The 13,212-nt window shown below is 35.4% G+C and overlaps 1 protein-coding gene across 1 annotated transcript; it reads left to right on the forward strand.

Moving 5' to 3' along the window:
• The first annotated feature begins 4,004 nt into the window (after window positions 1–4,004).
• Window positions 4,005–5,317, forward strand: LOC112506184. Its single transcript, XM_025110204.1, has 4 exons — window positions 4,005–4,088; window positions 4,269–4,379; window positions 4,496–4,741; window positions 4,805–5,317. The coding sequence occupies exons 1-4, from the start codon at window positions 4,005–4,007 to the stop codon at window positions 5,315–5,317; spliced, it is 954 nt and encodes a 317-aa protein (XP_024965972.1).
• Window positions 5,318–13,212: the final 7,895 nt, after the last annotated feature.

The following is a 13,212-nucleotide window of genomic DNA, read 5'->3' on the forward strand; positions in this document are numbered from 1 at the left end:
ACGTAATCCACATAATAAACATGTATAAATTACCTCAACCCAGGTTGTTTAAAACCTGGTTATAACAAATTGGGATAGGATGACCTTTGTTGGAATATAGCATTTGTTCATGCGTACATGGCAACCCATAACTTGTACGTACTAGACAATTACAATTTTCAAAGAATAAGCCAACAAATTGAGCATGTCGATATTCCTGGAGTATTATGTCTAATGCATAAAGTGAAACAAAACCACACAGTTGTTGGAAGTGGGGTATGTGATGAAGATGTTTCGTGACACTTCTRCTCTCTTCAATACTTGCTTTAATTTATGTATCTTGGGACTGAATGAGTTGATTGATCTTGCTCATAAATGTCGATAGACTTGATTGCGCAGAATCCAAGTAAGTTTTCAACTTGGAATGTTGGCTCTCCACTCTGTTACTTGTCCAATTTCCGAAGTGGAGAAATTTGTCAGTCCAAACAGATACAAACATTTCTTTATATGGTGTCAACCATGTGTCATTCAGATAAACAAAAATAGCTGAAAATTTGAACAAAATTATTTCAATCTCATGAATAGTAATAATATATGATATAACTTAAAATAAATAATATATAAAGAATTATATTATATATATATATAATATAATATAATTTAAAATAATAACATAAATTATAGATATGTATATATAGGATGTGTATATTAATAACAATAATAATATATATTATATTATTTGATTGATTATGATCTTTTCTGTGTTTTAGTGATGATTCAAATTTTAAGGTATTCAATATCACCTATTAGGGGATGTCATTAGCACTCTTCTAAAAAATAGAAAATTTGGTTCTAAAAATGCATTTAGCTCTTAAAAAATATTTAGTACAAATAAAACTACAAAATCTCCCCTTTAATTAACAACAACATTCAACCCACTTTAATGCAAAAACGAATCATTTAGTGAACTAATCAATATATATATTAAAGAAGAAACCATGAGTTGTTGAGATGACTTCTCCTAGAACTTAGAACTTTATTTCTCTTTTTTCTCCTTCATTCTTTCAATATCCACTACTATTTTTTTTTTTTGTCAATTTATGTTTTTTACTTAAATGTTTGCATTTAACTCAAACCGTTCATCTCCTTCTATATTAATTCAAATCACATAACTCCAAACCATTCATTTTTTCCAATCAATCATTTATTTATATATATATAAACAACAACTTTTTGTTCATCTTCATTTCTCACACCCTCTCAAATTCTATCTCTTTCTTATACACCTCTAAATTTATTTTCTTTATCTTTGGTTTTTCTTCTATTTTACTATTGATAATCTTCATAGTTTTTTTTAGTTTTTTCACTTCTCCTATAATTATATGAATGTTTGTATCATTATTTAGATTGCATTATAGTTTTTATGCATTATGTCATGAAGATTTAAAGAAGTCTTCAAGTTCAATATTTGATTTTTTTTGTTGCAATATAAGGTAATAATTTTATATTGATGTGTTTCATGATTTGATTGCATTATAATTTTATTTGTGTTTGTATCGTGATTTTGTTTATATTATAACTCATATGCATTAGGTGAATATTTGAAGTGTTCAAGTTTACTATGTAATTTTTACTTATATTGAACTTGTTTTAATTTGTAGGTTTTCGAGTTCTTTAACTTTTATATATCAAGTCTTGAAAATTTGAAGTTTTCAAGTTTGGATTATGGGAATTTATGATTATGATCTAAGGTAAGGATTTTATGCAAGTTTGTTTTTGTAATTTAGAGTGTATTAGAATGTTATCTATGTTTGTATCATGATTTTGATTGGATTATATTTGTAAGTATGTTCTTATCGTAAGTTTAGTCATATGATAATTTTATGTATGTTCGTGTTGTGATTTTGATTGCATTATAATTTTATCTATTGGGTTATAAAGATTCGTAAGTCTTTAAGTTTGGTATGTGATTTTTTACATATCGTATGATTGATCCATTCACTATTCTGTTTTTAAAGTCAAGGTGTGTGTTGAGGATGAAAAATGGTACATGTACATCATTCTTTTTGGTGCTTATACATCGTAATCATCATTACACAAAACTAAGTTTTTTGTCGTTCGAAACTAAGACAATAATAATTTCTCTGTCTATGATGAATTCAATTTAAATTTCAGTTCTTCGGTTTTTGGCCATCCATGATTAGCTATTGTTTACAACAATCACTAAGCTTATAATGTAACGAATGTTGTTGCTTATATACCTTGCATTGTACGATTCCTCAAGATTAGAGGATATTATATTTCATTCAACAATTAATAAAATAATCATATGTTATTACCTATTATTTAACTGTACTATAAATTTAGTTATATCACTTCTTATATTGTGATTACACATCTAATTATTCAGATGACTCTATGTACATGAATTTATTTAAAAAAATCTGGAAAATAAGTGTTACAAGCTAAATTGAAAAGATTACTTTAGCATACACCTACGATAGTGCTCAATATTAATCATACAATACTTGCGGATTGCGGCTAACAATTTTTATACAAATTGAACTTCAATAGAATTATTGTTCCGCAACCGAAAAATATAAAATGTATGAATTTCTTTAGTTACAAGAAACAATATCAATGGAAAAAAATTGCATCAAAAACATCCCAACGTAATTACCGTCTTATATTACAATTTATTATGAAATTACGTTTCACCTTAATTTGATTACGTATTTTCTAACAAAACAAGTTTCATTACTATGCAACATGCAGTGTGTGAAGTAAAACCAAATGGTTGTTCAATGAAAAGTTTTTTATCATATTTATCTTTATTCTTTTTTTTATAATATACAATCAACATATTAATTGCTAAACCTTTCATTTTCCTACTTTTTTAGCTTAATTTTATTTATTTATTTATTTATTTGTAAATGAATTTGAATCCACAAATTCATAAAACTACATATATTTTATTTTATATCAATAACTGTATATTTTTAATTACATGCCAATTGAAAAAATAGAAGGGAAAATGGCCAAAATAACCATTTTATACAACCCACTATAACAAAATAACCACTTTCTAGAGACTTTGCAAAAATAACCCCCCAAATCGCCCCCTAGGGCGATCCACCCCCGGGGGCGAGCCACGTCATCCCATCGCCCACAGGGGCGATCCGGCCTTATGTTTTTTTTTCCTTTTTTTATAATACCAATTTCACTATAAATACCAACCTCCTACTTCATAATTTTTCATACCTTCCCTTTCATTTCTCTTCTCATATATACCCTTAACCCTTTAACACAATAAACCATCACAACCTTTAACCCATTAAACACAATCAACCATCACAAAACATGAAATCACATCAAAGTGATGATATTTGTGTGTATATTCGAAGTGGCGGTTTATTCCAAGATATAAATGGTGTTGTAGATTACCTTCCGATAACATCACCCACATGTGCAATACGTTTGTCTTCGCCAATAACGTATTYTGGGGTCGTCAAACGTGTGACGAAAAAGTTAAGTTTACGTGGTCCTTTCAATTTATTTTTTAAAACGAATACGTTATATCTATTTATGGACGACGATGATGTGGTAATCCTCCACAACACCATTCGTCAAACTTTACCAGACACTATATGTGGTCGACAATGGACGTTTTGGAGGAATTCCATCAAGTACAAACCCGGGTGGTCCAAACACTTTTTACCCCAGTGCTGTGAGCACACTCTTCCCCGACGTTAGCGGTGCAAACCCATATGATCCAAGCACACTCTTCCCTAACGGTTGTGCTCCTGGTGTAAATCAGAGCACTTTCTTCCCTAGTGGTGGCAGTGGTAAAAATCCAAGCACCTTCTTCCCTTATGACGCCGCTGGAAATTCATATTTAAAAAAAAAAAGTTACCATTGAACCTAACAGATATTGTGTTCAAGACTTGAACATGCCTCCGATGCAGTCTCTGAACTCATACCCGATCCAGTCTCTCGAATAGTCAAAACCGTTGTGGGAGGTAGATATGGACGAAGATGTTTCTGTTGCTCCCGAAACTTTGAACATACCCGAAGACGACGATAACTTCGATTATGAAGAAATCAAGTCGGTAAGAAATAGTTTTTGGGGTATACCCGACCCAACAACGTGTCCGGACCCAGTTATCAAAAGTAGATAGAGAAACATTTCCTACCAGTCTACATCCCATGTCAAAGTTCTCCAAACCTTTGACTCGAAGGAAGTACTTAAGCTCGCAGTGGGATTAAAGTGCATTCATGAAAACTTTTAGATGAAAGTAAAGAAACCTTCCAAACACCGATACGAGGTGGTGTGTCACTCAAATTCAGACTGTGATTGGCATTTAATGGTTGTCTCCATCGATGGTACCAGTATGTTTCAGGTACGGAAGCTCCACGATGAACACACATGTTCAAGGTCCCAAGTGGACCCAAACCACTGTAATGCGAATAAAAAGGTTTTGGGTCATATATTGGCAGAGATTTTAAAGAATTGTAGGAGAGTGTACCGTGTGAAATCATGGAAGATGTGAACCAACGGTTCAATATTAGCATCTCCTACCACCAAGCATGGCGAGCAAAGATGTATGTCTTGCAACTATTGAGGGGGACCCCTGAATCGTTGTTTAACCTACTCCCGATTTATTGTCACAATCTGAAGCTAGCAAATTCGGGGACTGTGACAGAGATTGCTCTTGATGGACTTGGACGATTCGACATGTTGTTTGTCGCACTCAGTTGTTCGGTAATGAGTTTTGTCATAATTTAATGTTCTGAACTTTAGATTTTTAATCTCATTCATCTGCAGATTCGATCATTTCTAGGACACATGAGACCGCTTCTTATAATGGACAGTGTCCATCTGAAGGGGCCATACGTTGGCACCATGTTCTTAGCGGTCGGCATGGATGGAAACAATGGGATCGTACCCATTACAATTGGAGTGGAGAAGATAGAAAGTGGCCCGTCATGGACATGGTTTTTACGTAAGCTTAGGCAGTATATCGGTGATATGCCCAATTTAACCTTCATAACCGATAGGGCTGCCTCTATTGACCTGGCCATACAAACTGTATTTTCTAGCGCGCACCACGGACTTTGTTGTCCGCATCTAATCCAGAACCTCCGCCTAAACTCCACTAAAGAGAAAAGTAAACGGTGGATGTTCTGGGAGGCATGCAAAGTTTACAGGTTGTCAGACTTTGAAGCTACTATGGATTTGATGTGGCAAAGTCTACCTATAGCCGCTCAATTTCTTGAGGAAGTTGGCTACGCTAGATGGGCACGATCGCACTTCCTGGATTGCGTTACAGTGCAATGACGTCCAATAGTGCTGAGTCCGTCAACTCAGTAACGCGGTTTGCACGCTATCTTCCGATAACAATGTTAGTTGAATTTTATTTGGCGACATTGCAACAATGGTATTTCATACATTGGCATAACGGAGGTAAATTCAACCATCCTTTCACTATATGTTTAATTATGTAACATATGCTAATGATATCAAATATTTGCAGCGCAAATGATGAATGCAGTGACTCCTTAGGCGGAGGCCAAATTAGAGAAGGGAATATATAGGAGCGCAAATTGAAAGGTATATCCCATCAGCGATTTGTTGTTTGAAGTTGATGACATGTATAAGAAAAGAACGTGTGATTTGAATGCTAAGACTTGTACATGTATGCAATGGCAACTTTCTGGAATAGCTTGCGGTCATGTGATATCTGTTGCTCGAAGTTTAGATATTCAAGACTGCAGTCAATTCTGTTCTGTTTGGTTCAATTTCAACTCTTACCCTGCAACATACGAGGAGGAAGTCATTCCCCTTCCATCAAAAGATGAATATGTGTTGCCTAATGAACATTTGACCGTCCTACCACCGCCTCCCTTGGACATACAAAACTCAGGCAGGCCACGTAACCACGATCGTATCCCGTCACGAGACAAGGAACCAATAGTGAAAACTTGCAGTCGATGTGGCTAGAATGGATATTTTTGATATAACTGTCCGAGTTCGATGCCAGCTCCTAGGCCGATGCACGGAAGTTCAAGTAGTCATCGAAGATCAATTAGTCGTCCAAGCGATTGTGGTCCGTCTGAACCTGATAATACACAAGACTATTTATTTGATACTTATAATTTAAGTAAGTAAATGTACAATTTTAAAGTGTAGTTTTGTTGTTTTAATGGGAAATGGAAGTTTGATTTAGAAATTCATGAACATTAACCGTCAATACATAGACAAATCAACTGAAACAACAACATTCAGACGTAACATTAAAATGAAGAACATCAACGACAACAAAAACATTAATACATAACATTCTTGTTAGTTTCCTTCTAGGTAAAGTTGTTTGCAAGATTCAATCCAGTACTATTTTTCATTAATCATTTCTTGCATCACTGGGTACCCATTCGCGATATCCTTCACAATTTTTTCCTCCGCTCGAATCTCCTTTTTGCAATTGCTTGATAGCTTTTTTCTTCTCTTCAATAGCTTCTTCGTGTTTATTTTTTCTCTCCCTGTTAGGCCACTAGTCATCGGTGATCTTCTTAATCTCTGCTTCGGCCTTTTTAATCGAAGCCTTCATCCTAGTAGGCATTGTTTGAGAAGACGATGGGTTTCCAGCCATTTCTTTCAATAAGTGGACAAGTAATTGTATCGGATTTGATATGAAGTTGTGATATATGATTTCACAAGGCATTCAATTTATACACTATCGGCCCTTACGATTTAATAAAGTTGGTCTAGTAGCTGGCATGGTGTTGTCAAATCCGGTTATGAACCTAGCATGACTTGTTAAATCGTCCCTGACATAAGGCTTATAAGATTCGTCTTGGCACCCTGACCCGTGAACATACCAATGCACTGTCGCAGCCTACGAGTCAATAGCTGGCATGGTGTTGTCAAATCTGGTCATGAACCTGGCATAACTTGTTAAATCGTCCCTGGCAAGATTCGTCAGTAAATCTTGCAAGATTCGTCCTGGAAAAGCCGAGCCTATAACCCTACCAATGTACTATCGCCCCCACTCTTTGCCTCGATTTTGGTGAATCTACCCTTAGGGGCGATCCATTTTTTTTTTCAATTATGTACTTGTTTTAGGGTTAGGATGTTGAAGTATGTTTATATCATGTAAATTTAACAAATCATGGAAGCTAAATCATAAAATTTAGTCGGTAATTCTAACATTGAATTTTACTGACAATGCAACCCCCGTACTTTGACAGTGTGTAACTCACAAACCGTAAGTCAGAATAATCCCGTATTTTGCAGTTCTAAAAATCTTACTGTATACTACAACTTTCATGAACGGTCAAGAATCCAATTATGACTCGAATTTGTTGGAACCGGTCGGTTTTTTTGGCTTGTTGCACACTTTTCGTTATTAGTATGCAGTTTTGCAAAATTCATATAAAATAGATGGATGATCCATACGAGACGATTCCAAAACTAATTTACTCGTGTGGTACCAACCTACAAGTTTGATTTAGAAAATATAATCTGGATTGGTCTCTGAGAAGGGTCAAAAATGCTTACAAAATGCATAAAGTTAATTTTTTTTTAACAAATTTCAGTTATGAACCTGCCATAAAGCTATGAGCTGTTAAATTATCTATGAGTTGTTAAATCGTCGTTGATATAAAGCTTAGAAGATTCGTCCTGAAACCCTGACCCATAACCCTACGAATGTACTATCGCCCCCCTCCCCCCTTTTGCCTCGACTTTGGTCACTCTACACTTAGGGGCCCATTTTTTTAATTTTTTTTTACATTATTTTGCAAAAAAAAAATATATAAGCTTCTTTGTTGGTGTCAAATGTTTCTATAAAATGAGTTCTTGTTAGAAGACATATTACTGGCTACATTTTCCTGTTTTCTTTAAAACAATGGACGGAAGCTCGTCTAGTTCTAATTTTAAAGTTCCAACAACGAATGATGAGTGGGAGAGGCTGGGAGAAGAATGGTGGAGAAGTCAACTACCAGAAAAAATGTCCGATGATTTGAGAGAGGCTATCAAGGACTACGAATTTAAATTAGATATACTACAGGAAAAACGTACAGACCTTGGTTCAAAAAAGGAGAAGATTGAACATGAGATGAACGAGCGAACGAGATGGATTGATGATACAAAACAACAAATTAAGCAACAACAGTGCTGGATTGCTGATGCATGAAAGAAAATCAAAGAGGCGGAAAACCTGAACCACGAGGCATGGTTCGAGCTTGAATGCAGGGAGACTGGAAGACACATTAGGTGGAATGAAGAGGCCATTGAAAAAAACATGTGACATTCTGTCATTCTGAGTTTCAGATTAGCACTTTATTATAGATCCTATATTTAGAATTATAAATTTACTAGGATCTAGTCATGGTGGTTAGAGTTCATCTGACTTAGTTCCCAAGTTTAAGTTGGAAGATCACGCCTCGGCGGGTATCCAATAAAGTTAACTTGTGTAATGTCAAATATTTTAGTAATTCTCCAAATAAAATAAAGTTGATATTATAAAATCCAAATTAAAAATAAAAAGTCCCATTTGAATGCCCAAATAATTTGACAAAAAAAAGGGTGAAGTTTTGATTTAATAACAATAATAATATTCCCAACAAATTGTATTTTGATATAAAATTTTATGGGCTTTAAATTGATTAAAAGGAAAATAATTTAAATGGACTTGGGCCTTTGAGACCGGCCCATTTCCTTTTCTTAATCCTTCATATAAATACCTCACTTCCTTTGAAAATTCTCATTTTCATCTATTTCATAAATCTCTCTCTCTTTAGAACACACCCTCCAGCCGATTTCACCTTCTAGCGCCATTAAGAGATTCATCCACTTTGTGGATTATTCAAGTTTTCATCTAAAAGGTAAGGGACTAGCTTCAGTAATCTCGTTCTTCGTCAAGATTTCTTTTTGTCCTGCACATTATTTCCTGAAATTTTATTTTATAAACAAACTTTCTAGAGAGTTTAAAGTGGGAGATTATACATCAAGGACATGGAAATGTCTTAAAAAATGATGATAATCTATGATCTGCAATCAATTAGAACTCAAGAAAAGTTGATAGAGGTATTTGCATGTTGATTTTTAATCTTAAAGTCGAGTTCTGAACTGTCGAGTTCTGAACGGTCGAGTTCTGAACGGTCGAGTTCTGAACGGTCGAGTTCTGAACGGTCGAGTTCTGAACGGTCGAGTTCTGAACTGTCGAGTTCTTGATGCAAGATACCGTGTAAAAAGAATTTTACTAACAGAATCTTGCATGCATCTCAAACTGGTTTATTCTATAAAAACTCGTTAAGAATAGGCAAATCTTCTTTTCGAAGCTAGTTTAATGTGTTAGCTTTAAAATAAATTTAAAGCTCTTTGGAAGATGATGATTTTTGACCCCCAAATGGCTACCAATCGGAGAGTGTGCAATCTGTTTTGGGGGCTGTTTCACTCAAAAAGGATAGGGTAATGATGATTACCCTAAACCTATCTTTAATTCTTGAAATTTGGACAAAATTCTTTTTAACTTCCTTTTATGGTAGATATAAAATTTGGTCATAAAAAGAGGTATAGAAGGTTCCTTTTTTGCTATTATTTGTGGAAACAAAAATGTCAGATTTAGAATTTACATTCTGTCCAAATGAAAGCTTTTAGTATAAAGGATTTAATTTTAAAATATACATTTTTAGAAAAATTAATAAAAATATCAACTTTAATTCATAAARTTCATTGGCATTGCATAGGATATAACTTGACTATATCTCTGTCGAGAACCTTTAGGTAATCTAATTCCTGGTCATTGGACAGTTTAGGAAGGTTAGGGCAGGACGTTCAGCGCTTGAGACGTCATCAAATCCTCAGATAAATTATCGATTTACATGTGAGTCTTCATGGCCCCACTTTTTAAGGCTTTTTGTTATTTAACTGGGGGAAAAACATGAGATTAAGCAAACTATACTGTTATTTATTTAACCATTGGACTAAAGAACTATTTAGTCAAACTTTGTTTGAAACCATCAGACTAAAGAACTGTTTAGTCATGTTTATTATGTCATGAAATATTGAATGTTTTAGCACTGTATAATAAATGCTAAATTGATGTGCTTGAGAGTATATTATCCAAATAAAGTCCCGTCCGTAAACGCTACTTGTTAACTCGGGCACGTCCCCGGGCCGTGGTATTGTGGATAGCCGCTATTGTGTTGACAGTCCCACCCAGAAAGGGGTGCACATTACCTATGTTTTCTTGGTCTAATCATGTGGAATTTGGACCACCGCTGAATTAGTACTGTTATGAATTGTGGGACCTAAGTAAGTGTACGAGCTACTTATGGTCGTTCGTAAAATAATGGGGTACGTTGGTCAGGTAAGGCTCAGTAGCGTTTCAAGTTTATACATCGTGGTAGATTTACATTTATTAAGTGTAAAAGGTTTACGTATAAGTTTGCAAATAAATGGTTTATGCATTATAATGTTTTATGCATGTGAAAACCTGTGAGCTCACCAACTCTTTGTAGTTGACTTGTTTTATGTTCCATGTTTTTCATGTAATATGTAAGAAAAGATGTATTTTGGGAGCATACTTGTGACCAGACCGACTAAGTTCGAAATTGAAGTTTTAGTAAAAGATGTATTTATCAAAATTTGGTTATGATATTAAACTGTTTTATATTGTAAAATTTGAAAGGTGTTATTTATTAACGGTTGCTGTGATTCGCTTACCTGTTACATCTCGTGTTTTCGCTTTAGCGGGGTGTGACAAAACACGAAAGCAATAGAAAGAATTAAGGAACTCTATTCGTATGACAAAATTTAGTATTATTGGGTAAAAAACTTATTGTTGTTAAAGTTACTGGTTCGATCTTTTAAAATGTTATGTACTGAAATGATGATGATGTGACAAGTCCCATTTTGTTTTCCCTATAAATAACCTTGTTTTCCATTACAAACCCACTCCACCATCAATTATTCATTGCCTCTCAACTCAGAAGAAAAAAAATGGTGAGACATTGCAACTGTGGCGCTGATGCAATCATCAGAACGTCATGGACCGATCACAACCCAGGCCATTGATTCTTTTGTTGTTCATTACCTATGAGTGTTTGCGTATATATGACCTGCGTATATAACAACTGGTAGTTATATATATATATATATATATATATTCCTTACTTTTTTGTAGGGAAGAAACTGTGGATTTATTGATTGGCATGATCCACCCATGTGTCCAAGATCCGTGTTAATTATTCCAGGGTTAATAAGGTCGAAAAATAATCTTGAAGCGTCACTTTTTGAAGTTGTTTTACAAGTTCGCCGGTTAAGGACGATGTTGGCGATAAGTTGGATTCATTTTTTGTGATTGCGATGGTTTTGTTCATCAAGGCGATTGTAGGATAATTGTAATTTACGCTTTAATATTATCGAAGACCATTTCATAAAATAGTGCAAACAATGTCATTTACAAGGAATAAATTTTTTATTTGGGATTCATTACACGCGTTGAATACAATATAGATGCCATAAGTTGACGAAACATCATCGCTTGAACGTCGGTAGGCGTATCACAATTGACCTCTAGTTCTTGCGACAACTGCTCAACAAACATGCAGTAGAACACCCCACAATCACTGAGCGCTCCCGTCTATCCTGGCGTGTCGTTTGAAAAAATACTTTAACATTCGGCGGTGCAATTTGCTCCATGACCCCTACATAATATTTTATTTCAAATAGAAATTCGATGAGGAACTGCTTCAACATGTGGGTGATTCTAATGATTTCTTTCTTGAACATATGCGGCGGACAAGTATCGTATATGGTCAAACGCCATGACCTCAGTTCGAGCTCCCCGGTCACCCAATAAGCATTCAGGATGTTAATTGGGATGAATACCTGGAAAAATAAGTTGTGAAAAAGAATTGGTAAATAAATTATCTTATGTAGGAAAAATAATTGTTGCGTAATTCTACCGACCCGGTCAACGTTTTGCCATGACGGAAATGGCTCGCGTGTGCCATCGTCCCACACCTTCTGATCCGCACGCCCAAGCCCTTCGTTGACTAAACTTGGTATCCAACAAGGCCGCATGATGGTCCAACGGTCTGTTGGTTACCTTTGGCGGAGAAGATAGATGGTCCATGCATCAAGATGCTAAAAATACAGAACAATGGATCAATTGTAATTAAATGAGCCTGAACCAAGCTTGCCCAACAGTTGGCCCCAAAACTCCACGTTAGCTTCCATATACTGGAGTGTCGATAACCTGACCTGGGTTAACCGACCGGATTCATACAACTGGGCAACGTCTGCCTCTTCGTCAACGACCTTCTGTCCTTCTTTTTGGCCTTTAGCATCGTAAAAGGAGACGAGAGCCACCGCAATTTCTTGCTCACTCGCTTCACAGGCTGGTCGGGCAAACAAACATCTTTTTTCGTAGCGGGCAATGGCACGTCGCATGGTGTAGATGCCGCAACATCCATCGCATGTTTACCGTATCCATTTCGGTGTACGCACATGCAAGATAAAATTAAAAGTTTATCTAATTTAATTATTAACTTCATAAATAAAAACAATATAAAACTTAAACATATTTACCGTATCCATTTCGGTGTGGGGCGCCGGTATGTACTATTTACGCATAATCCAATTAAAATTAATTTCTTTAATATACTTGTTAAATATTAACTTAAAATCAATAAAACCTTAAACATATTTACCGCATCCATGGATGAAAACTCATCCGGCATATATGTGGCTGCATGCGTCATCGGAGGCTGATACTGCGACATCTAATATAAATTTACTGTTTATATAATTGTTAACGTGCAAATTAAAACATCAACAAAAATTAACGCTCTTACATAGACTTCATGCGGATAAGTGTATCGTGGAGGACCAGCCATATTTTGTCCACGTACTACATCAGAAATTCTCGCTTCTATTGAAGCGAGCCTCCCATCGACCTCAGCATGATGTTGGAGCCATTCATAACGCCATTGTATGTCCATATATGCAACTATTGAATGGCGAGGTTGCTGCTAGTATGTAGGTCTTTGAGACGTGTGCGCTGCAAAGGACTGACGTGGTCCCAATGGTTGGAAGTCCGCGTCAACGTCGTTATTATCCGGCTGTCCATAATTCATTTGTATATATTCCCTGCTTTCTATCCACCATTGGGCCGACTCCTCCAAATATGTCGGCACCAACTCGGTCAGGGGGCGAGATGATTT

This window comes from Cynara cardunculus (assembly GCF_001531365.2).
Source record: "Cynara cardunculus var. scolymus isolate 2C chromosome LG 2, CcrdV1, whole genome shotgun sequence".
Taxonomy (NCBI): Eukaryota; Viridiplantae; Streptophyta; class Magnoliopsida; order Asterales; family Asteraceae; genus Cynara; species Cynara cardunculus.